The sequence below is a fragment of the Pseudochaenichthys georgianus genome, unplaced genomic scaffold, assembly GCF_902827115.2.
Source record: "Pseudochaenichthys georgianus unplaced genomic scaffold, fPseGeo1.2 scaffold_180_arrow_ctg1, whole genome shotgun sequence".
Lineage (NCBI taxonomy): Eukaryota > Metazoa > Chordata > Actinopteri > Perciformes > Channichthyidae > Pseudochaenichthys > Pseudochaenichthys georgianus.
In genome coordinates, this window is record NW_027262575.1 from 913,824 (window position 1) to 940,596 (window position 26,773).

The 26,773-nt window shown below is 42.8% G+C and overlaps 1 protein-coding gene across 1 annotated transcript; it reads left to right on the top strand.

Moving 5' to 3' along the window:
* The first annotated feature begins 5,904 nt into the window (after nt 1-5,904).
* On the top strand, nt 5,905-19,866 carry LOC117441589 (zinc finger protein 383-like). The gene is made up of 4 exons (XM_034077656.2): nt 5,905-6,026; nt 8,720-9,199; nt 17,744-18,822; nt 19,672-19,866. Exons 2-4 carry the CDS (start codon nt 9,013-9,015, stop codon nt 19,864-19,866), a joined length of 1,461 nt encoding a protein of 486 aa, XP_033933547.2. The 5' UTR covers nt 5,905-6,026; nt 8,720-9,012.
* Nucleotides 19,867-26,773: the final 6,907 nt, after the last annotated feature.

Sequence of the window (26,773 nt, forward strand, 5' to 3'; positions counted from 1 at the left end):
CATTTTAGATTGAAATTCCCTGTTTTAATTTTTCTGTCACTTAATATGTTTTTTATGCTGTTGTGATCGGTTCAGACTCAAAGCAAAGATATTAAGATTTTTGCACTTCCCCATAAATACTGTGTAGTAGAATAACATTTTATTACATGGATTTGTTGAGGAAGGCTCAAATGTGATGCCCGTGTTTTCTGTGTTCTCAGTAAATGTGATTGTTGCTGCTTTAATCTGAGATGACAACGTAACACTTGTTTTCTAGTTTCTCATTAAATTTGTCAACGCAAAGATACTCTGTGACCTGTGGCGGCCGGCCCATAGGGGCGCTGCCCCACATTCAAGATTGTCATTCAAAAATGTTAATGAACAAGGTACATGCTATATAGTTGGTGTCAGTTAAATGTATAATCTACGATACAATATCGATAGAAATTGTTTTACGATGGATAAAGTTACTGATGAGTGTTTCCTGCTTGGGGCGCAGAAATATTTGCCCATTGACTCTCGTTATAAGTGATGCATGCGGAGTCAGCACCTCCTCAATGCAACTGATAGGAGCAGCTCCTCAACTGATAGGAGCAACTCCTCAACTGATAGGAGCACCTCCTCAACAGATAGGAGCACCTCTGTTGATATGGGTAGATGACCTACTTATAGCGGCCAACGGCTCACTCAGTGATGTTGAAGAGGAAGTTTAAAATGAAAGATTTGGGTGAACTTAAACACTTCCTAGGTATCGACTTTACACCGAGTGAGCGGAGATCAAAATGAGCCAAAAGGGACACATAGCTGATGTCCTAACTAAACCGTTGACAAAGGCAACATTTGACAAGTTCAAAGGGTATTTGTTTGGAGAGTAATGTGAATTGCAGGTATAAAAATTGAACACTGCGAGAGAAGCTTTTCTTTTGTTTATTTGGATTCTGTGTACCAACATGTCTTTGAGCGGGAGTGTTGAGCATATTTGTATAATAACAAAGTCATGTTTCAGTTCATGTGTATGACATCATCAGAATGTGCCTGAAACGTGGTGATGCTAATGAGCATACGCAGATACAATAAATGGTCCGTACTCCAGGCCAAACTCTGAGCGATGTGGTCGTGTGTTTTTTCTGTCCGTTAGCATACTTACAAGCTACTTTGGCTGACTGCAAAGTGGAGACTTCTGCTGAATATAATGTCTCACGCAACAAAATCCTACAGCAGAAATGTTAACTAACAAAGACATATCAGAACCGATTCTAATTAAAAGAGGATGCCGCCAGGGATGCCCCCTATCCCCACTTTTATTTTCAGAGATTCTCTGACAAATTTAGCATTTCAGAAAAGTCAGCATTCGGAGAAAAAGGTCAATATGAGATGGGGGGGGCATCAGAGCCGGTTACACCAGCAGACTCAACAACCCTAACCCTCAACAAACTCATCAGGAAAGCTGGCTCTGTCATCAATGTCAAACTCTTTTCAAAGTCAACTTTATTGTCAATCTTCCAGTTTGTGTGTACAGACAGATTGATCAAAATACCGTTTCCCACAAGCCCGAACAGGCCCGGTGCTACGGGGGTGCATAAGGGTGCATTGCACCCTCAGTTGAGTCGTTATGCACCCTCATTTGAAAAATGAAAAGTGAAAAAAAAAGTGAAAAATATTACATATATAATAATAAGAAGAAGAATTTAGTTGAAATTAAATAAATTGTAATTGTGGTTAAATTACATTGTCTGCATTTATTTGGTCAATTTTAACGTTAAGTAACATTGTTATGTCAGGTGTGCGTGACCTGTGCCGCTGCGCGTTCTTATAGGCTACGTGATAGGGACTGGGTAGGCTGACACAGCAGTCAGTGATGGACATCAGAAAATGGTTAAAACAACCAGCCCTTATCGCCAGCAGTAACACTGCATCTACTGCAGGTAATAACAGTTCAGATCATGGGGACATTACGTTACCCGCGGCCACTGTCGTGGACACTAACGCCCGCCTCGCCCACGGAGGCGGAGCAGCCGCAGCCGTCTACGTTGCCCCAAACACCGCCACCCCACAGCGGCCGGCAAGTGCCAGAGGACCTCAAAACAGAGCCTGCCCAGGTATATTTAAAAAAGTACCCAACTCGCCTGTACAGTGGGGTAAGGCGCTCATTTTGCAGCTCATGGTTTCAAAACAGAGATTGGCTGGAATATTCATGTAAAAAAGATGCCATCATCTGCTATGCATGTTGTAGACATTTCGGTTCAAGTAAGTCAGATGCCTTCACCACAACTGGCTGCAACAACTGGCGCCATGCTCTTATAAGCTACGTGATAGGGACTGGGAAGACATGATCAGGCAAAGAGCACACAGATCCATCTCTTCATTTTGCTCTCAAAGTGCACCAGATTGATGCTTTTAACTTCAACATTTAAAAAAATCTTCCCGGGGGAGCATGCCCCCGGACCCCCCTCGAGGAGGTGAGGACCCTCCTAGAGGAGGTGAGGACCCCCTAGAGGGTGTTAGGTCCACTCACCACTTATAAAAATAGCACTTTACCACTACACCCTCTCTAATCTCAGATGCACCCTGAGTCATTTTGTTCTGGAACCGGGCCTGAGCCCGAATATAAAAACAATATGTGTGCAAATATGTATAAACCTATATATACACAATCAAAGACACATTTGTGCATATATTAAGACCTACAGTACCAGTCAAAACTTTGGACACAGTGTTATAGCAGAATGTGTATTACAGCGTATTTCTGGTATATTCATTAATGTCACATGGTATAAGCTACAGTATAGTGGTGTGTTGTTCATTTGGTTTGCCGGAAAGAGGCCCATCTATAGGCAATCAGCTGAAACTCTTCACCAGTAGTTGTATACATTGGCATGTGTGGTAGCTGCTAAATAAGGTCATGAAATCTGGGGCTGAAGTCGAATAGTCCATTTAGCTTAGGAACCTTCCTAACAGAGTGAAATGACCCGGAAGTCCCTCAGTGGCAGCCATGATAAGTGCCGTTCGAATTCTCTAGATGACAGGAAAGGAGGTTTCAAACTTCCTTTATAACCTCCTTTAGCTTAGGAACCACTGGACCTCCCTAACCGAAAGGAGAGGAGAATATGCTGCTGATTTTAAGATATTTTGTTCATACAATCATACGTATTGGGATCATTGGTATTAATGTGGACCGGAGGGAGAGGGTGACGAGCATAAGTTTCACTTTCCTTTTTTATTTAAATTCCAACTTTGGTCATGAAGAATATGTTTCTCTGTTGTCCACGTTCATAAAGCAAAGAAGCACCAGAGCACGGAGCAGAGTCTCTGGATGAGTTCACAGTAGTCCCTCGTTCTTATTGAACATCCATGTTGTAGTCCGCTGTATAGAAAACTGTGGTTTCCCCACAGCAGCAGACGCACATTCAGGACGTCCGCTGGCGCATCATAAACCCGTCGGATAGTGAAAGTGCATTTGGATTCTCTAAAGTACCGCAATCTCTTCTCCTAAGTCCTTTTGAATTCTCCTATCCACTATCCCTTAACCCCGTGACCTTTCACTCAGAGGTCAAGGGATAGGAGATATAGGGTTAGAACTTAGGAGCTGAATTTTAAACTATCCGAACGCAACCTGGGATCATGTAGAACTCAAAGGATGCAACATATCTGACTGTATAAGGTTGGAACATCTCTGCCACGTATGCTGTTTCAAGTGTATGTTTGTGTGTGTTGTACAGGTATAAAGCACTTTCTGTTCTTGGGGGCAGTTCCGCGATTGGCTGCTGTGGCAGCAGGTGATGTACTCCCCATTATTGTTTGTTTGTTGCAACAACTAAATAATAATTACTTTATCAGCTATATCTGTGTTTGTGTTTTATTGATTCCTCTCGGTTTCATTCTTTCCTGTCGTGTTATGCTGGATCGCCACGACAACACCTTCTCATTCAATGGTTCTCGTTTATTTTAATTATGTTCTACCTTGTAGATTAATACTGAAGATATCAAAACTATGAAAGAATTATCTAGCTAACAAAAAAGTGTTAAAAAAATCCAGAACATTATTTTTATTTTAGATTCTTCAAAGTAGCCTCCTTGCCTTGATGACAGCTTTGCTCACTCTGGGCTTCTCTCAGTCGGCTTCATGAGGGAATGGTTTTCAATTAACACGTGGGCCCGTCAAGAGTCCATTTGTGGAAAGACTTTTAATGTGTTTGAGAGCATCAGTTGTGTTGTGCAGAGGTAGGGTCAGTGCACAGTTGACTACTGTTGTAATCCATATTATGGCAAGAACCACTCAACTCAGTGAAGAGAAACGACCGTCCATCATCACTTTAAGAAATGAAGGCCAGTCGATCCGGAACATTTCAAGAACTTTGAATGTATCCTCAAGTTCAGTCGCAAAAACCATCGGACGCGATGATGAACCTGGCTCAACCCTCACTTTGTTCCTCACCGATGCTTTAAAAAAAATACTCACAGATACACAAACTGTGAGAGTCTGCCTCCTTCTGTTCCCCTTTGTTTTGTGTTTGTTGTTGTCTGTCTTCCTGGCTGGGCGTGGCTGACCTACTTTCGATTCCCGCCAACTCACCTCCTCAACATCACTCCGATTCATCTACTCACCTACACATACATACATTCTGCTTATATACCCGGTTGTCGTCTTCCAGCAGGCTATTCACCAGCTCGTCGTTTCACCGCGTTGGTAATACGTCTTGTTATATTTAGCTATCAGCAAAACCAAACTCTCCGTGTTCCTGTTTATCCTTACCTTGCTCTCTCTGTTGAGTATCCGTCTGCCTGCCCCCCCTCGTCTGTGTTCCTCCGTGCTTCCACGCACACCTGCCCCGGCCCGCTTGCTCTCGGCAGCTCCGGATCCCCGGCTTCGGACCTCCGCTCCCCACCTGGAGACACTCCCTGGCCCGGGACTTTATGGATCATCTCTCTTTTGTCAGTATAAAACGGTTTTGGATAATAAACCTTGTTGCTTCATAAGCTCTGTCTCCTCTCTATAGTGGTCAGTATTGCGGGTTCACTCCTAAGCTCTCGGAGAGCCTAACAAACTGTCTATTTGAGGTTTTTGAAAATGTCCATTTCTAAAAAACGGGGATCTCAGAAGCTCCGGTGTCTGTCTTACCGTTTTCCACAATGTATACATATTTTCAGCCTCAGAAGAGAGAACAACATGCTCCTCCATTACAAATAAACAACACATCAACAGTTGTAAATATGCGTTTATGTCCATATCGATCAGACCCAGCTCTCCTGGTCGGCCTTTATAGAGAGCACCGATCAAACTATTAAGAGTGAATATTATGTTTGGTTTTTACCAGCTAAAAACCGGCAATTACAGGCTCACGGAAACCCTGCTATCTCTCTATCTCTCTCTATTCAATAGCTTTATTAGCATGACCATATTTACATACAGTATTGCCAAAGCTCTGTGTAGTTGCAACATCTATACAAAAATACACACAAATAAACAGTTATAGACCAACTGCTAGGAAGATGTTTGTTTTTTGTTCTCTCTCTCTCTCTATCTAATAATAGCAGAGTCATACCGAGTGGGGTCGCCTATCTCTTTAAGAGAGAGAGGGAGGTGTGGCGCGTGCATGTGTAGAGCCAGGGTGAGCGAGCGTAGTGTGTGTCTGTCTCCAGTTAGCTGTATACCAAAGTCCTGAGGAAACACAGCGGCCTCCCAAGGAACAGCCTGCCTCATTTCAGAGTGGGTTATTGAAGCCGAAGCCTGGTGCTGCAGTCCGGGAAGATTGCAGAGAGTCCTCCCCTGTATTCCTCCACTACGGTCTGGGAGCAGCATCTATCTCCACTGTTGCTGTAACCATGGTAATGTCCCTCTGTGGGACCAATAAAGGACTTCTGATTCTGCGGACAGACAGAAAAGAGGGGGGAGGGGCGGGGTCCTTCTTCTTTTCCCGGATTTGAAGAGTCCTCTTCCTCGCAGCCCACCGTATCCCAGGATGCAATGCGCGCCGGTGACGAGGAAACAAAGAAAATGTCAGTCCGTTCTCAGAGAGAAAGCAGCACGTGAGGAGTAACTGATAAATGTGAGTGTTGTTGGGTTTAACTTTCAGTCCGGCAGTGAGGAGCTTGACCCCAAATTCTCTGATAACGTTTTTTTCTCTGCTGATTATTCATATATAGGGTCTATATAAAGATATCTAGGGTGGTGTGGAGTTCTCATCCTTGGGCAATTTGAATTATTCACGATTTTGTGCAGGTACCCTTATTCGCGATATTCGTGAATCGCTGAATTAGGGGGTAGGGCTACTCTTTAACGTCTAGTGTAATGTAACATTCACATATTACAGCATATGATATACCATAGTAAAAAGGAATAACATACCTTTCCAACGGTGTATTATACATGTCTTTGTGATGAATAATAACGTCACATGACACTGGAATGTATGTCTTGCAAGACGATCTACGGACATTTTTATAATAGTTTCCTAAAAGGGGAAATATCGATTATTATATGTGCGGTATCACTGGAGGTCTGCTAATATGGTGTATTGATGTGTATTATAATAACTGAATGCCTCATTATTAAAATTATGCGTTACAATGGTCGTTTCTGTATTTTATTTCAATTTTGCCGAGTCAGCATATTTGTATTATCGCTTGTAAATCACGTGTAAGGCATTCAGGGCAACTCCGCAAATTAAAGTTTTCTGCTCATACAAACAATTTACCAATTAGTTTTGCTTAATCTGGTATATGAGGGTTATTGTTGTTGTTCTCACAAGCAAGCAAGCACATGCACACATATTATTGCACTCTACTTTACTATTAGCCGCGTTCACACTGCGGTACTTTTCCCACAAAGGTTCATGCGAACTTAGTTCATGATCGCGTTCACACCAAAAAGAGCCGGTACTAAAAGTAGTTAATGCGAACCTTTTTACCCCCTCGAAAGTCCCTGCTAGAAAGCAGGGACTTTCGAGGGGCTCTTTTTTGAGAAAAGAGCTATATTTCTGATTGGCTGGGCGAATTGCAAACCACGCCCCGTAAAACTCCCAAAAAGTTTTGTGAAGCCGCCATTTTATTATCCTCGCATTAGCATTATTAGCATTAGCATTAGCCCAGCGCAGAAACGCAGAGAGACTAACTTATGGCAACACAAAATAAAACATGGGAGCGGTGGAGATGAGGAGGTGTCGGCGTTCTTGCGATTTACTCGGAAGGCTTCAGTAGAAGCAGCTGGGACTCCCAGCAGCTTCTACTGAAGCCTTCCCCAACTCCGGGGACTTCCGGCCGGGGCCTCCGGGCGGCAGTATACGCCGTGAAGTGGGTTGCGGCCTGCCAGTAAACCCAAAGCAGAAGAAGAAGAAGTGACGTCAGCGGCTTCATTTGCCTAATCCTCCCCCAGGGACTTTTTCTGGTGTGAACGCGATCTGTACTTAGTTCATGCGAACTAAAGAGTTCGCATGAACTAAGTTCGCATGAACCTTTGTGGGAAAAGTACCGCAGTGTGAACGCGGCTAATGTTATGACAGTATTGATAACAAAGACACTTGTATTGCTGAAGGCAAAATAAAAAAAATTACAACAGTCAAGAACCACAGAAGTCATTTTAGCTTAACTAGCACATAAATGTTATATACTGTACGTATGTGCATATATAGTCTGCTATTGTCAGTGTTCGTTTCACATGTTTTCATCCTCGGTCTCTGCTTGGAGACATTCCCTGGTCTTTTGATTAAAACAACCATGTCCACCTTCACATTTACAGAATGATGTACATGCCATTCCGGCAAGGTAACAGCCACATCGCTTAGTTTTACAAGGTACGGCACTGTCACACGAGCATTTGATCACTTTCAGCAGCTCTTCTGGGGCGAAGGCAACATGTTCTGCTGCAATTGTTGGATACAGAGAAGAGCTACCTTCATCCTTGGACCAGCCATAATTCAGAGGGTCCATAAGTGGAGGGTTAGGCTGAATGGCTTGTCTCCATATCGCTACTTGGAGGTGACCTCTTGCCACATTTTCTCTGAATGTCTCGTTTGTTGGAGGAAGAGTTTGGAGTTTTGGAGCACCACCAATGCTGCGGGACACTTTCGTTGACCATATCTTTTGTCTGGCTTCCGTCATTGACTCGCATTCGGGGTGACCATAGCAGGAAAGTAGAAATCGTGTCGATTGTTGAACGGCATCTTCACCAGAACAGTTGATGTCGCCAACATTGGACAGTGAGTGGACATTGGACCTCAGAAACTTCAGTGCCACTTCCTTCCCGATGCCATAATACGTTGCAACGGTATCACAGCCGGTCACCCCGTGAGCAGCTAATAAGTTGCCCATCACATCACGGTTCTTTTCAACGCTTGCGTTAATGTCAATGAAAGACCTTCCTGTCACCGGAGAAACCATCGTGACATGGCCAGTTTCCCCCCACTTCTGAAATGAATCCGGCGCCGCTGGCGGAGATCATCATATAAATGACACTTCAATAAATCGTTTATTCTTGTAATTTTAATATGATTTCCTGTCATTATGAAATACAATGTTTTTACAGTATAACTAATGTATGAGGCATGGCTACAAAGGGTGGTCTGTTTGGTATTTTGAGCAAACACGTCAGAGACATGTTTTGTATATAGACATTTAAAAAACCAAAACAGTACGGAATTTTAAATAATCCTTTAGGGATGGTCATGGTCATCATTTTTGCAATCATCTTTTGTTAATAAGATTAATACATTTAGTTATTTTTCTCTTGTTTCTCTTTTATTAGAACAATTCTGGAGAACTGGGTCTGCTGAGGAAGGAGCTGCCATCCACACAGGACCCCCCGTGGTGCTGGAGGAATCTAAACAGCATCAGGGACATCATCCTCCCAAACCTCTGCTTCCTGCCGTCCAGCAGCTCAGGAAGCTTCAGAGAGAAACAGTGTGTTGAACAGAGACTGAAGCTTCAGAGAAACAGTGTGTTGAACAGAGACTGAAGCTTCAGAGAAACAGTGTGTTGAACAGAGACTGGAGCTTCAGAGAAACAGTGTGTTCAACAGGAAGTGGTGATTTAGTAAACATGAGTGTTGTGCTGCTCTCGTTGGTGAAGCAGCGACTCACTGCGGCTGCTGAAGACATCTTTGTTCTGTTTGAAAGAACGATAGCAGAGTACGAGGAGGAACTGTCTCGTTCAAGACAGGAGAACGAGAGACACCGGAAACGACTGGACGCTGTTTTACAGCCTCAGCTTCAGATCCACAGAGCAGGTCTGTTCCCTCTTTACTAACTCTCTCTTTATTATGAGCTAACCAGACCAGGGGGGTATACTACGAAGCAGGATGTTCTCTTAGCGGCTAAATTCCGGGAAAACTCCGGCTTTCCGGTCCTACGAAGCTGGTTCTCTTTTTAGCGGGCTAGATCTCCATGGTAACTTATGCTGAGCGGCTAACCTGGTCGGGACCAGGTTAGGTTGCAGGCTAAGAGCTCAACTCAGTGAAAGCACCGCCTGCTGACCAATCAGAGCTCAGTGTGCGGAGTTTAAAGCGATCAAGTCATATTACAGGAGAAAGGAAATACAGAAAAGCTGCCGTTGCAGGAAAGACGGCCGGCAAAAATCACCGACTGTGAACGTGAACATTAAGAGAATATCACCTCCATCTTCAGAGCAATCTGACTATTATAACATTAGCGTTAAGAAAGCTTACTTACATATCTGCCACAACATAAGTAACCGGATCAGAGTACATTAAGTACAGTCCGCGGCATATCACTTCATAATGTATCATATATCTCCTGATCTGAGTCACTGAGCCGTATCTGGCCGTGCAACACTCACAGTGTCACATACTGTGCAGAAGTATTATTTTAAGCAACACATTAAGTTGACGAAACACTCGAGACAAATGTAATTAAAGTCAGATCGTGTCTTAGACGGGGCAGTGATATCATAAACCTGTTAATGTACGCATTCAAACACGTGTTCTGTTTCCAGCTGTATTCACCTTGCAGCTGCAGCTCTGTGGCTTTGATCCTGATCAAGTGTTTAAGTCATGGATATTTAAAGTTTAACTTCTTCATATGTCTAATATTATAGTTGACTTTTCATTCAGGAAGTATGACGCAGCGCTGTCAGTGCGCTTCTCCATGTCTGTGATTGGTCGAATGCTCCAGATACCACCCCTTTCATGTGAACGCGCACCTAACTAGATAGGACACGGCTGGCTTGAGCGATCCACTTGATAACCCGCGTCGTAGTACAGTTTAGCGAGAGCGCGTATGTTTTGGATTAGGCCAACCGGCTAACTCAAACATATCCAGGTTAGGTTGAACCAGCTTCGTATTACAGGCCCCAGCTCTGAGGTCCAACGTCACAAACAATTGATGATCTGGTTAGACTACAAAACTGTTCGGTGTGCAGATCTTTGTTTTCACAATAAAAGTGTAGCGTCTTAGTGAATGTCTTGTATTTGTCTTAAATCTTATAACATCCACTCTTCAGAACAGGAGTGATGTGATCCACTTTCGTAGTGTTAGTGAGGACTCGAGCAGCGGCGTTCTGAATCAGCTGCAGCTTCCTAATAGATCTTTTAGTGAGACCTGTGAAGACACCATTGCAGTAGTCCAGTCTACGGAAAATAAAAGCATCGACAAGTTTTTCCAAATCCTGCTGTGACATTAGTCTTTTAATCCTAGATATGTTCTTTAGGTGATAGTAAGCTGATTTAGTAACGGCCCGTCCACACTACAGCTTCGACAGCTTCAAAAACGGTTTCCAACGCGTCTGCCCATTCACTTTGAATGGGGTGACGTCACGTTGCCTCGCTTTTTGCCGAACTGAATTGTGGGTAGTATAGCGGGACGTCTCCGGTGTCAGAAGTTGAACAGACGCCGGAGTAGCCAGCGCCAGCCAATCAAATCCCGTTTCTGAAAATCTGACAGCTCAAGCCCTAGCCAATCAAACCGCATCTAAGCTGGGAGAGATATCCCGCCGTTCATTTCTATATTTCAAAAAAAGGAGAAACTAATTATCGCCGTAGCAAATCACCCGGTTTTGTATGACCAGACCCTCTTCACCTACCGGGATACAAACCGGAAGAACCAGTCATGGAGGGAGGTGACCTGTTTGGGGAGTTTATATATGTATATATATATTGCTCGCATAAAATCCTCGGGGTTTTTTGCTTTGTATGTCGGGGGCGGGAGATTCATGTGATTGGTTGTTGGTCGCGTTGCTCGAATAAAATCCCCAAGCTTCAGACACGCCCAGCTCCAAGCTTTTTTGAAGCTGTAGTGTGGACGCTCCGTAATTGTTTTAATGTGACTGTTGAAACTCAGGTCAGAGTCCATGGCTACACCTAGATTTCTGGCTTTATCTGTTGTTTTGAACATTGCAGGCTGAAGCTCAGCGCTGCCTTGGCTCCAAAAACCATTACCTCAGTTTTATCTTTGTTTAATTGGAGAAAGTTCTGACTCATTCAGTCATTGATTTGTTCAATGCACTTACTCAGTGTTTGAATTGGAGCATAGTCTCCTGGTGAAATGGTTATGTAAATGTGTGTGTCATCCGCATAGCTATGGTCACTTATGTTGTTGTTCTTCATTATCTGAGCCAGTGGTAGCATGTAGATGTTAAAGAGAAGAGGCCCCAATATGGAGCCTTGAGGAACCCCACATGTCATATTTGTCAACTCAGATGTGTATTTACCTATAGAAACAAAGTTGTTTCTGTCCTTTAAGTAGGATTCAAACCAATTTAGAACTGTTTCCGAAAGTCCCACCCAGTTTTCCAGTCGGTCTAGTAATATGCTGTGGTCAACAGTGTCAAACGCAGCACTGAGATCTAATAATACTAACACTTGTTGAGAACTTCATAGTATGAAGTAAATACTTAAAACGACAGTTAATTATAAATCATATATGATCAATCATATTCTTGTATGAACCCATAATGAGAATGCTTCTTGATGGTTTTTGAATATGTATGTATGCTTACAATTTTAGTTGGTGCTGTTTGATAACTTTGCGTTTTAAAAAGAGGGTGTTGACAGCTTCATAGTATGTTGAATACTTAAAACGAAAGTTAGTTATAATTAAATATAATCAATTATATTCTTGTATAACCCACAATGAAAATGCTTCATATTTTAGGTTTTTCTATATTTACAGCATAAACAAAACAAAGTGGTTTGTTTAGTTGAGTGTAAGGCCTAAAAATGATTTATGCCCTAATCTCTGATAAGAGAGTAGGCAGGTTCTTCCCTCTCCTCTCACTGCAGGGAGGGGGGCTCCGGACTTAAGGAGAAACACATTGAGGCCTCAAAAGGGTGGTTATGTCATAGTCATAGAATATGTCTAGTCATGTTTTGTTTTACACAAACTTGGGAAGGTGTGTCTTATGCCAGAGCCAATAGAATATGTTGGTTGGGTATAGAGGAGGTGTTTGTGGGTTTTCTATCCGGTTTTTTGAGCATATAAAGACTGGCTTTTTTGGATTTTAGGGGAGAGAGGGGGAAACCCCTGGTATACTCTCTCCTGGTAAGCTCTGTCCTTCAGAGCTGGGTTAATAGCTCTCGGTAAGGTTCTCTCAAACTTGGTAAATATCTCTTGATTTTCTTCATTGAAAGCTGAGTGAATGTCTTGGTTGAAATGCTGAGTGAATTTCTTGGATGAAATGCTGAGTGAATTTCTTTGAATGCTGAGTGGAATGATTTGAGGGGGAGAGAGGGGGAAACCCCTGGTATACTCTCTCCCGGTAAGCTCTGACCCTCAGAGCTGGGTTAGATGGCTCTCGGTAAGTGGTTGCTGGAAGATGTTATTAGAACGACCAGAATACATGATTTGGGTTTTCTGCTGGAAGATGTTATTAGAACGAACCAGAATACATGATTTGACTTTTGCTGGAAGACGTTGCTAGAACTACCAGAATACATGATTAGACTTTTGCTGGAAGACGTTGCTAGAACAACCAGAATACATGATTTGGGTTTTCTGCTGGAAGATGTTATTAGAACGAACCAGAATACATGATTAGACTTTTGCTGGAAGACGTTGCTAGAACGACCAGAATACATGATTTGGGTTTTCTGCTGGAAGATGTTATTAGAACAACCAGAATACATGATTTGGGCTTTTGCTGGAAGATGTTATTAGAACAACCAGAATACATGATTTGGGCTTTTGAATGAATATGAATTAAGGTTTTAGATAAAAAATATAACCCCAGCATGATATGTTTTGTATGATTATAATGTGTTAAAAGGTAAAGACTCTGTATTGGTTTGGACCTACTTTTTCTTCAAATAAACTGATCTCACCTTTTGGATTGGGACAATAAAAGGGAAAATCTGTGCTCTCCTCTCCTGCTTCAAAGGTAAGACTGCACCCTGCCACACACATGTTTAGGTAGGAACACACCCCATTTACTGATACCAAAATCCTTCGGGATCGCTTAAACAGATTAAAAAGAGTTGTCTGAATAGAAACAGCAGTTAATTGAACCTGGTTCTTCGGGGAGTTACTAGAGGTGAGATCTTGCTGACGTTTGGTGGATCTGAGCCAAGCAGTAAACTTACATAGACTCAGTAACTTCGGTCAGGTCAATTAGTGAGGTCAGAGTAATTTACCGGAATAAATTATCAGGACCTCACCTATACTCTAAACACACTGAAGTTCTGCCACTGTCTGTGTTTAAGTGGATGTCATTGAAGACCTTTACAAGAGCAGTCTCAGTGCTGTGGTTTGGACGAAAGCCTGACTGGAACACATCGAAACAACTATTTAAATGCAAGAAGTTACTAAACTGTTGAAAAACTACTTTTTCAATGATTTTACCTAGAAATGGGAGGTTTGATATGGGCCTGTAATTGTTCATTACTGAAGCATCTAGATTATTCTTTTTTAAGAGCGGTTTAATGACTGCAGTTTTCAGGGCCTGTGGAAAAATACCTGAGTGAAGAGATTTGTTTACTATATGAAGTAGATCTGAGGCCATGCAAGGAAAAACATCTTTGAAAAATCCTGTTGGAATAATATCAAGGCAGCAGGAGGAGGACTTCAGAAGTTGAATAATGTCCTCTAGGTTTTTATCATTAATCTGATGGAATTGTGTCATGGTGCTTGAATTGATATTAGGTGGACACAGAGACAAAACATTTGCTGTTCCTGATGCAGAGGCACTGACTGCTCGTCTGATTTTCTGAATGTTGTCAGTGAAGAAGGAGGCAAAATCATTGATAGAAATTCAGAGGCCACTGACTCTGGGGGGTTTGTTAGTCTGTCGAGGGTAGCAAACAAGGCACGTGCGTTGTTTTTGTTTTTGGCAATGATGTCAGAGAAGAAAGACTGTTATGTAATTTTCCATTCCAAATTATAAAAGCCAAGTCTCTCTTTATAGATTTCAAAATGAACCTGGAGATTTGTTTTTCTCCACCTAAAGTAACATAAAGTACCGCGACCGCTGTTTGCACCATGTAATCAGAGGTATTGTTGGAAAGCTCCATCTCTCCTGCACAATCTCATTGGATCCAAATATGGTAATTTCCTTTATCAGCAACCAATCGTGAAAGTACAAAAGGGGTCTTAAACCAAAAAAAGGAAATCTCATTGGATGGTATACATTTCTGATGACGTTATTCGTTCAGATGCGTCACGTGTAGGGATGGGTATCGTTTGAAATATATCGATTCTGATTCTGCTTATCGATTCCGGTTATTATCGATTCCCCGTTTCGATTCCAAAATTGTAAAAGAAAGAGGTCAAACGTTTAGATAACAAAAATATATTTATTCTTTTAAGCTTGAACTGAAATGTTTACAAATAAAAAATATACATGCAATACAAATGTATTGCACAATAGCTGTGCTTTATTTTAACTGAGCTATGCCTGTGGCAAGCTATTAACAGGCATTACACTGTGCCTTGTCTTTTTCTTTTTTAGTGTAGTGGAGCCTCACTTCAGAGCGTTTACCATCTTCATCTTTGGTGTTATGAAGTGACTGAGCTTGTGAACTCTCTACGGGAGGGCGGGGGGGAGCCTCGCTGCGGGGCATCTGTGGACCTCTGTCGACTGTCAGCGTAATTTACATGATGCCGTTTAAAATTAATTAAGGGTGGTGCCGGCCGTCAGCGAACCGAGCCGGCTTTCAGCGTACCGAGCCTGCCGTCAATGACCCGCTGACGACCGGCCGTTCTGTGATTTTCCAGAACACACAGATGGCCAGTCAGCCTTTACCCTGTATTCCACTGGGTCACCGTGGCGCCCGGCATTTTCTTATCAGTTCTCATCTGGAACCGAGTTTCGGTTCCCAACCCTAGTCACGTGGTGTGCTAAAACACTTCCTGGTTTAGCTTTCACTGGAAATTTAAATCTCAAAATGGCAAAAGCGAAAAAAACGTTCACAAAGAAGACCACAATAAGTGTGAACTATAAGGGGCTAAGTGAAGGTATAAGTGAACACCTCTGCATTTAGAGAGCTGACAGTTTCCAACAAACATTTAAAGTCTTCTTTCAGCACTTCTGACTCTTGTTTCACAACATCATTTGTTCCAATGTGCAGAACCACATTCTTCACAGTCGGATGTTCAGCCCCAATATGCAGGATCTTCTCAGCCAAGTCAGAGACCACATCCTTGGGAAAACAGAGTACTTGGTGTTGTTCTGATTGCACAGACTTTTGACATCTCTTAGAGCAGAGTCACCCACAATCAGAGTTTCAGGCCCAGTCGTTAGCTTTCCCACTAGCCTTTTACTTTTGAAGTAGCTATTGGTCCTTACCCTGCTGTGTGAAGAGGACCAACCCAGTCTCATGGCATTTCGTGTTCACCAACACGATTTCCCCCTTTTTTTCATGTTGCACAGGACGATTTTAAAAGCAATGTATTTCTACTGGTAATGTGTTTTGTGCCTGCAGCACGTCTTTTTCTCCGGTCGGGTCGTGGAAGACCGGAAGCTGTGAAAAAATCTAACTGAAACTCTGCCGCACGGTCCCCTCGTCCCTTGGAAGAGGCGGAGAGGTGGGTGTTTGTCATCTGCTGGTGGACTACCGGAGAGAATTACAGTGCTGGCCTCGACGGGGAGGGATTGCATTGAATTACAGGAGCAAACGCTTGCCTCAGGGAGAGAGAAAAAGAGCCACAGCGGAGAATAAACAGAAGGGCAACCATGACAACCATGCGCGGGAAGTCTTCTTCGCTGCTTTTGTGGCAGACTACAGCGCCACTTACAGGCCTGGAATATGTACTACAGCGTCTCCAGCGCTTTCGAGCTACAATGGCCGTGGCCCAACCCCCCATTCCCCTGATAGGTGGAGAGTTGCCCATATAGGTGGAGCTCCTTGTTTCTGACGTCAGAGATATTTCAAATCTGGATCAGTCTAGATCAGATCCGTTGCAGCCCCGTTTTTAGAGATTTGGGTAAGGAGGAAAAGAGAGAGGGTTGTGTTTTCTGACACTTGGTGAGTTCCCTGACACACCGGGGACACATATTCATGTATAAAAGATGTACAAGAGTGCATTTTGCATGATAGGTCCCCTTTAAGCTAAATAGCATGCAGTACCAGGCTTTAGCTGTTGCTAGGACTGTTGCTAGACTGAAGTCGTCGTAAACATATTGAAATAAGGCTGAAACACTCTGTCTATTTACGAAGAATAACTGTCCCAGTGATAAGTTAATGTCCAGGAGCTTCTGCTCGAAATTTTCAGAAAAGAAAAAATAGGAAAATCAGCATAAATAAGTAAGCAGAGGCAAGAGCAAGCAAAAAAGCATCTGCACTGTAAGAAAGCAAGGTCGCAAGGTCATAGCGTTTGATGTTTTTTGCGACTGAACTTGAGGATACATTAAAAGTTCTTGACATTTTCCAGATCGACTGGCCTTAATTTCTCAAAGTGATGATGGACGGCCGTTTCTCTTTTCTGAGTTGAGTGGTTCTTGCCATAATATGGATTACAACAGCAGTCAAATAGGACTTTCCACTGTGCACTAACCCTACCTCTGCACATCACAACTGATGGTCTCAAACACATTAAGAAGGCAAGTAATTCCACAAATGGACTCTTGACAAGGCCCACGTGTTAATTGAAAACCATTCCGGATGACGGATTTGCCAGCCGAATACAGGAAAACAAAGCAGGGGACCCCTTTCAGCGCCGAAGCCTTCGTCCTCCTTTCGCCGCAGATTACTGAAGGAGGCCGTGACCAGGAGACGCTCTGAAGGTCTCATTCTTTAAGGAGCAAACCCCACATCCTCGCCGCAGCAGACCCCGGCTCTGCCCCTGAGTTTGCCGCTTGGTTTGCATCTTGCAAATTATTTATCTATATATCCATTCCATTCACTTGTATATACACTCTCTTGCACTATTTACTATTTTATTTGTATTTACTTGCACATCTCAAAACATTCTTTTGCACTATTTCATCTGTTTTATTTGTTTATGTCCTATATATATTCATGTTGCTCTGTTGGAGGAGCATGTGACTTTCATTACCATATCAACAATGTAGCTGCTGAGCACATGATGATAAAGCCTTGAATATTGAAGCTTGAAACCTGGAGCTCAACGCTCTTAAGATAGTGAGATGGTTGTGGACTTCAGGAAGAACGCAGCCCCACCCGCCCCCATCACTCTGTGTGACTCCCCAGTTTTTTTAAATAGCTGTCATAACAATCCTATTTTATTTAGTTTTGCTAAGATACTTCTTTCTGTTTATTTTTATGTACCACATATACTAAAGCAAATTCCTCGTATGTGTAAACCTACTTGGTAAATATAACCGATTCTGATTCTGATGAATATGTGTTTCCTGTTTCCTGCAGACGTCCAGCAGCTGGTGGTGGTTAAAGAAGAGGTTCCCCCTGAGCAGCAGGAGTGGAGCTCCAGTCTGGACCAGGAGGACCCAGAGCCCCCCCCACACATTAAAGAGGAACAGGAGGAACTCTGGATCAGTCAGGAGGGAGAGCAGCTTCAAGGGCTGGAGGAGGCTGATATCATGAAGTTCACATTCACTCCTGTCCCTGTGAAGAGTGGAGATGATGAAGAGAAACCTCAGTCCTCTCAGTTTCATCAAAGACAAACTGAACACCTGGAAACAGAAGCTGGTGGAGAGGACTGTGGAGGACCAGAACCAGCCAGGAACTCAGATCCAGAGAGACATTTACAACCAGAGACTGAGGACAACCCTGGAGACTCTTCTGAACCTGACACTGAAGATAGTGCTGATTGGAAGAAGACCAGAGAACCAGGTTCAAAGTCTCAGAGAAATAAACAAAACTCTGTCAGTGATTCAAGACGTAGTGCAGGAGAGAAACCATTCAGCTGCTCAGTGTGTGATAAAAAGTTTGCAAGGAGAGGACTAAATCGGCACATGAAAAGCCACACAGAAGAGAAACCATTCAGCTGCTCAGTCTGTAAGAAATCTTTTAAACACAGTGGAACTTTAAAGGACCACTTGAGAAAACACACAGGAGAGAATCTCTTCATCTGCTCAATTTGTAAGAAATCATTTGCAGTGAGAGAAAGTTTAAAGGGCCACATGAGAATACACACAGGAGAGAAACCATTCAGCTGCAGTGTTTGTGACAAAAGATTCACCTGGAGTCATTATGTCAAAAGACATAAGTGTCTTGGTCGTAAGTCCTCACAGCTTCATCAAACTGAGGAGAACAGAGAGGCAGAGCCTCCAGCCAGCAGCTCAGCTGAACACATGGAAACAGAAGCTGATGGAGAGGACTGTGGAGGACCAGAACCAGCCAGGAACTCAGATCCAGAGAGACATTTACAACCAGAGACTAAGGACAACCCTGGAGACTCTTCTGAACCTGACCCTAAAGACAGGGCTGATTGGAAGGAGACCAGAGAACTAGGTTCAAACTCTCAGAAAAGTAAACAAGACCCTGTCAGTGATTCAAGACGTAGTGCAGGAGAGAAACCATTCAGCTGCTCAGTCTGTAATCGATCTTGTAAACGGAGAGGACATTTACATGAACACATGAGAATCCACACCGGAGAAAAACCATTCAGCTGCTCAATCTGTAATACATCTTTTTCACAGAGAGGACATTTAAAGAAACACATGAAACTCCACACTGGAGAGAAACCATTCAGCTGCAGTGTTTGTGACAAAAGATTCACCCTGAGTAGTCATGTCGAAAGACATAGGTGTTTTGGTCGTCAGTCCCCACAGCTTCATCAAACTCAGACTGAGGAGAACAGAGAGATAGAGCCTCCAGCCAGCAGCTCAGCTAAATACATGGAAAAAGAAGCTGATGGAGAGGACTGTGGAGGACCAGAACCAGCCAGGAACTCAGATCCAGAGAGACATTTACAACCAGAGACTAAGGACAACCCTGGAGACTCTTCTGAACCTGACACTAAAGACAGGGCTGATTGAAAGGAGACCAGAGAACTAGGTTCAAACTCTCAGAAAAGTAAACAAGACCCTGTCAGTGATTCAAGACGTAGTGCAGGAGAGAAACCATTCAGCTGCTCAGTCTGTAATCGATCTTGTAAACGGAGAGGACATTTACATGAACACATGAGAATCCACACCGGAGAAAAACCATTCAGCTGCTCAATCTGTAATACATCTTTTTCACAGAGAGGACATTTAAAGAAACACATGAAACTCCACACTGGAGAGAAACCATTCAGCTGCAGTGTTTGTGACAAAAGATTCACCCTGAGTAGTCATGTCGAAAGACATAGGTGTTTTGGTCATCAGTCCCCACAGCTTCATCAAACTCAGACTGAGGAGAACAGAGAGATAGAGCCTCCAGCCAGCAGCTCAGCTGAATACATGGAAAAAGAAGCTGATGGAGAGGACTGTGGAGGACCAGAACCAGCCAGGAACTCAGATCCAGAGAGACATTTACAACCAGAGACTGAGGACAACCCTGGAGACTCTTCTGAACCTGAGACTGAAGACAAGGATGATTCTTAAGTTTAAACTCTTTGGGTAAGTCATATATAAAACCTGTTTGGTCAAAGTAAAGAGAGGACTGTGGAGGACCAGAACCGGCAACATTTACAACCAGAGTCTGGGGAGGTTTCCATATTGGTATATATAATTAAAACAAAAGTTCATATAATCAAATGTAATTTTGTAGAATCCACAATGTAAAATGCATGATATGTCACATAGCTCTATACGTATATACTAAATGTACATGGTTTGTTAAACTGACATGAAAGAGTGTAAGGTCTGATATAGCTTATCACTAAAGGTGTCACTATTCAGCAGAGGGAAGATACCCTTACTCTCACAGCAGGAGGCCCCTGACTCAATGGGATGTTACTGTAAGCTTTAGTTTAGTCTTTGAGGCAAGTCGGGACATGTCCAGTCTCACACCTGGAAGCAATGACTCTTCTCTACATACATGGGTCTGTTGGTGTGTATTCACTTCTGCTTCTGTTGGTATGATATAAAAGCAGCAGCGGAGAGAGGAAAAAAGGTCTTAGGGTTCTTAACTGGGAATCTCTCCCTAGATTGTATTTACCCGCTGTCATCCTGGCTCCAAAATGGTGGAATGAGCTCCCCATTGACATCAGGACAGCAGATAGCTTACACACCTTCCGGCGCAGACTGAAAACTCATCTCTTTCGACTCCACTTCGAGCGATAGAACTATTAACAAAGCACTTATATACTAATAAAGGGCTGGCTTATCTAAAGCCAGTTGAGTAGCACTTGAAATGTTTTAGCTCTATGAAACCTGATGTACTTATATGATTCTGTTTTCTTTAAGTTTGTATTTTGTTGGTCGAACGCACTTATTGTAAGTCGCTTTGGATAAAAGCATCAGCTAAATGCACTGTAATGTAATGTAATAAATGAGGAAATGCCTCTGAAGATATGCAGGGAGTTTTAACAAAAAGGAAAATATGCTAACCGGTAAATTAATAATTAATACCAGAGAGTAAAACATTGTATAACTGTCACATTGTAACCAGATAAAGTAACAAATGGTGTTAGAGTGTGGACCATCTCTTCATAATAAAACCATCTCACCCATTTGGACTGGGGTAACCTAAATGAATGATGCGCTGTCCTCTCCTGACTTAGGGTAAGATTGCACGACTTGCCACACTCACACTTAGATAGGGCCTCATTACAGATACTAGAATCCTACGGGATCGCTGCAGCAAGATGTTGGAGATCTTCTACCAGTCTGATGTTGGAGATGTTGGAGATGTTGTAAAAGGCATTTACATCTTTACAAACAACATAATAATCATGCAACGAAAGGCCAGCAAGGCAATAACAAAAAATAAATAGATAAAAGGCAAGGGATATGTCTTCATGTTGTTATAGTCTTGAAGATACATGTATCTGTTAGCTATTGTTCCAGTCAAATGTCTTTGTTTTGAGTCCAATGTTCCCACTTTCTGTTGAGTTTCTTGTAATCTCAATTTATGAATCATTTTTTCCGTAAAAAATATTTCTTCCATGATTGTTACCCATTGGGTAATCGATAATCAATATTAGCAGAATTTTGATCAACTATCTGTCACCTGCAATCATTTCCTAAGTGAATTTACATAAATAGAGTACTGTGGTGGTGTTTTAATCCTTGTCTACAATTTAATAGCCACCTCTGTCGGGATTGTGGGTTTTGATGCGCCTCTCTTTGTTTCAAAACAATTCAGCGGAGATCCTAGTTGAATCAGATGAGCTTTATTCATTGATCCAAACGGTACATACAGGAGGACACATTTATTCGCTTCATAAGATTCCAAGATGGTAGTAACCTCGCCTCCTCAATAACACCAGTGAGGATATTTTAACGTTTTCTACTCATTTAACTCCTAATTTTTAAAACGATCTAATTGTTTTTACTTTGTTTTTTAACTCCGTCTAAACCACCGAATCAAAGATTGCATTAAAAGTGTACAACTGACAGAGAACTGCACTCTTTTTGCGCCCAGCAAAAGTTTGTGTTAACCCTAAAGACGCTCGCAGTTACAAGCATGGCTGTGTGTGAGAACTGTCATACTGCGTACTCACGACTGGAGGGTAACAACTCACAGGCTGAGAATAGAAGTCAGGGAAAAAGGAAAAATGATCGACAGCTTTCTATCGATCGCCCATGCCCAGTCCATACACATCTCACAGATGCAGGCGTCTGTCGTCCTGTCACCGTCTTCCCAGCTGTTGCAGGCCACGGCCTCGGACTCTGCGGATACACTTCCATGGCTGTCAACAACCAATGCTGGTGCTGTTCCTGATCCAAAGATGGAGAGCCCGGTAGCTGTTGAGGATAGACTATCCAACAGGTGTCGCTATTGCTGTTGGAGCCGTTCGATGTCATTCCTCCGGCCGAGGCCCCTGCACACCCGGGTACTGACTGGGCTTGAACGGGAGCCAGACCCAAGGCCCCAACTCTTACTTCCACACCAAATCGGTCCCACTATGCGGTGCAGCCATCCTGGTCCGAGGTAGTTCGTGGCGGAAGGAACTGCTTTGCTGCAGCGACACTATGGCCTTGTCTGGAGACATCGAACCGTTTTGCTGCTCTTCCTGATGAGGCTCCTGCTCATCCGTCGGATGCCGCTGTGGTCTCGACACACCTGGAAGCATCTCCTTCTAGTGTTGCCGTCTCTCCTCCATCTCATCCCCCATCTCCGGCCCGGAGGATTTGCCAGCCGAATACAGGAAAACAAAGCAGGGGACCCCTTTCAGCGCCGAATCCTTCGTCCTCCTTTCGCCGCAGATTACTGAAGGAGGCCGTGACCAGGAGACGCTCTGAAGGTCTCATTCTTTAAAGGAACAAACCCCACATCCTCGCCGCAGCAGACCTCGGCTGTGACCACCCAGCCTCAGCTGGTAAGAGCTGCTCACGCTGTGGATACTGATTGTGACCTGTTCGGTTCTGGCGGAGCCCCGTCTACACTCCCACGGCCGCTCTTCTCCCCCTCAACCTTGATTATCGGCGATTCCATAGCCAGGAATGTGCGTTTTTTTTAATGCATCAACACACTGCCATGACATCAGACATTCAGAAAAAGCTCCTGGATTTACTGTCCACACTCTCGTTATCTATCAAAAGAGGGATAATCCACGTAGGCACAAACGATGCAGCTCGTCAACAGTCTGAGTTGACCAAATCTGATTTTAACCACCTTTTTGACTTCCTAAAGAACCGTGGAATGTCTGTTTTTATTTCGGGGCGATTCCCACTGTAGACTGCGGCACCACTCGCTTCAGCAGACTGCTCAGTCTTCACACCTGGCTGCAGTCCACCTGCACAGCTCAGAACATCGGGTTTATTGACAAATGTAACCTTTTCCGGAATCGCCGGTCTCTTTTTAACAACGACGGCATATATCCAAACAGAGCAGGTTCTCAGATGTTGTCCGCTAATATTCAACAATTAGTGTTCGAGTGCTGTCCTATCCTCGTGCCTGACTATTCACATAAAACTAATCTTCTTCTGGGGTCAGTCTGCTGACCTGGGGATTGGCGCCCGCTGCCATCGTCCACTGTCCCCTACAGCTACGCCAGCGCTAGTCACAACAACGGTCACTGACCCTGAACGCATTATCTCTGTTTTTCCGCCACAGACACTCCCAATCCTGCTCGCCAGCTCTACCCAGTGGCCAACGAGGCAAATACAAAGAAGAGGAATTCTCCACAAAAACCTCATAAAAGTTAACACCAAAAGTACATTAATGCAACAAAACAAGACAATCAATTGTGGACTGTTAAACATCAGATCTTTGTCGTTTAAGGCTGCATTAGTTCATGACTTAATAACAGACAATCAGATTGACTTTTTTGCTCACCGTTCTTGTGATCACTTTGACCCCACGGGGTGAGGTCTTGCGTGGAGCCCCAGATCGAGGGAGATTATCAGTGGTCTTGTATGTCTTCCATTTTCTAATAATTGCTCCCACAGTTGATTTCTTCGCACCAAGCTGCTTACCTATTGCAGATTCAGTCTTCCCAGCCTGGTGCAGGTCTACCATTTTGTTTCTGGTGTCCTTTGACAGCTCTTTGGTCTTGGCCATGGTGGAGTTTGGAGTGTGACTGTTTGAGGTTGTGGACAGGTGTCTTTTACACTGATAACGAGTTCAAACAGGTGCCATTAATACAGTTAACGAGTGGAGGACAGAGGAGGCTCTTAAAGAAGAAGTTACAGGTCTGCGAGAGCCAGAAATCTTGTTTGTTTGTAGGTGACCAAATATTTATTTTACTGAGGAATTTACCAATTAATTCATTAAAAATCCTACAATGTGATTTCCTGGATTCTTTCCCCCATTCTGTCTCTCATGGTTGAAGTGTACCTAGGATAAAAATTACAGGCCTCTCTCATCTTTTTAAGTGGGAGAATTTGCACAATTGGTGGCTGACTAAATACTTTTTTGCCCCACTGTATGTTGCCACTCTACCCAGTCATATAAATACTCATTTTGCTAGAGTCACTGGTCGAGGAGGCGGAGTCGCAGCCATCTACGACTCAAGTCTTCTCATACATACAAAATCAAAACAAAACTATAACTCTTTCGAAAGCCTGATTCTTAGTCTTTTGCACCCAACTTGGAAAACAATTCAGCCAATATTAATTGTCACAATGTATCGGGCCCCAGGTCCTTATTCATATTTGAATTTTCAGAATTGTTATCAAGTTTAGTCCTTAAAACCGATAAAGTCATTATTGTGGGTGACTTTAATATTCATGTTGACGTTGAGAATAATAGCCTCAATATTGTTTTTACCTCATTATTAGATTCAATTGGTTTTATACAGAATGTACATCAACCAACCCACTGTTTCAACCACACCCTCAACCTTGTTCTAACATATGGTATTCAAATTGAGCATCTATCAGTCAGTGCTCATAACCCTGTTTTATCTGATCACTACTTATTAACTTTTGGTGTTCTGTTATTAGACTCTATTAAAAAATGTAATGCATTATTATTATTATTATTATTATTATTATTATTATTATTATTATAAGCCACTGCATAAGAATGCCTACAAAATAAATCTATCAGATTCTGCTGTAGCAACATTTATGGAAAAAATTCCATCAGTGCTTAGCTCATTAACATCTCACAGTCCAAGGGAGGACTCCTTTACTAACCTTACGCCCCCCAAATAGATCATATGATTGATAGTGTTACAGGGGCGCTAAAAATAACACTGGACTCTATTGCCCCTTTTAAAATTAAGAAAATTAAGCTAAGAAGACTAGCTCCATGGCATAACAATGAAACACGCATAATAAAGCAGAGGACAAGGCAACTTGAAAGGAAATGGCGCTCCACCAAGCATGAAGAATTTCGGTTACTCTGGCTTGATAACCTTAAGGCACTACGCACTGCCAGAGCAGCTTATTATTCCTCCCTAATAGAAGAAAATAAAAACAATGCCAGGTTTCTTTTTAGTACAGTAGCCAGGCTGACCGAGAGTCACAGCTCTATTGAGTCTTCTATTCCTACATCCATCAGTAGTAATGACTTTATTAACTGCTTTGTGCGCCTGATAATGGACTTGCCTCTATCCTGGTTCTGTTAGATCTGAGTGCTGCCTTTGACACTATTGACCATAACATACTACTCCAAAGAATAGAGCTTTTGATAGGAACTGCTAAGCTGGTTCAGGTCATATCTATCAAAACGGTCTCAGTTTGTATCTGTCACCGATGAATCCTCATTACAAACTACAGTCAGTCATGGAGTACCGCAAGGGTCTGTACTTGGACCCATCCTGTTCATCATATATATGCTACCATTGGGCAATATCATAAGGAATAACTCCATCAATTTTCATTGTTATGCAGATGATACACAATTGTATCTATCAATTAAACCAAATAAACAATTTCCATTAGTTAAACTGCAATAATGCTTCACAGACATAAAGACATGGATGACCAGCAACTTTCTATTATTAAACTCTGACAAAACAGAAGTCATTATACTTGGCCCCCAGCACCTTCGGAACAAACTGTCCAACAACATAATTTCTTCGAATTGTATTACCAAGTCTTGGTGTTATCTTTGACGAGGATTTGTCTTTTAAATTCCATATAAAGCACATTTCAAGGACTGCCTACTTCCATCTATGGAATATTGAAAAAATCAGGCACATCCTAAATGACAACAATGCAGAAACACTAATCCATGCTTTTATCACCTCCAGGCTGGATTATTGCAATTCCCTTTTATCAGGCCGTCCAAACTCATCATTAAAGACCCTTCAATTCATACAAAATGCTGCAGCACGGGTTTCAACAGGAACAAAGAAGATGGACCACATCACTCCTGTTTGAGCATCCTTGCACTGGCTACCAGTTCAGTCCAGGATTGATTTTAAAATACTTTTACTCACATAGCTAAATGGTCAGGGACCATCCTACCTACAGGATCCTTTAATCTCCTATTGCCCCTCTAGGGCATTAAGATCCCAGATCCCAGTCTGTTGGTGGTTCCCAGAGTCCACAAAAAAAGGTCAGGTGCTAGAGCTTTCGGCTAACCCCGTTCCTCTGGAATCAACTTCCAGTGACGATTAGGGAGGCAGACAGTGTCCACACATTTAAGAGTAGGTTAAACACTTTCCTCTTTAGTATAGCGTACAGTTAAGACTGGTTTTAAACCCCCTTTTATGCATCCTCATGGACCCTTCGTTTTATGGAATTGTATTTATTGTACTCGAACTGTATTTGTGTCATTGTGTTATGTTCCTTTTTAAATTGGTATTTTCACATTGATCTTGTAAGATACGTTTGTTGTTTTTACAGTGTTTTACATTTCCAATTGTGTTTGTTGACTTGTGAAGCCCTCTGAGACAGATAGGATTTGTGATTTTGGGCTATATTTAAATAAACTTGAATTGAATAGTAA

Excerpts from the sequence above, each read along its gene's own strand:
- LOC117441589 (XM_034077656.2), top strand. The coding sequence starts at position 9,013 with ATGAGTGTTGTGCTGCTCTCGTTGGTGAAGCAGCGACTCACTGCGGCT. Across the intron at positions 9,200-17,743 it reads GCTTCAGATCCACAGAGCAG|ACGTCCAGCAGCTGGTGGTG; the intron begins GTCTGTTCCCTC and ends TGTTTCCTGCAG. Across the intron at positions 18,823-19,671 it reads AGAAAAGTAAACAAGACCCT|ACTGAGGAGAACAGAGAGAT; the intron begins GTCAGTGATTCA and ends CATCAAACTCAG.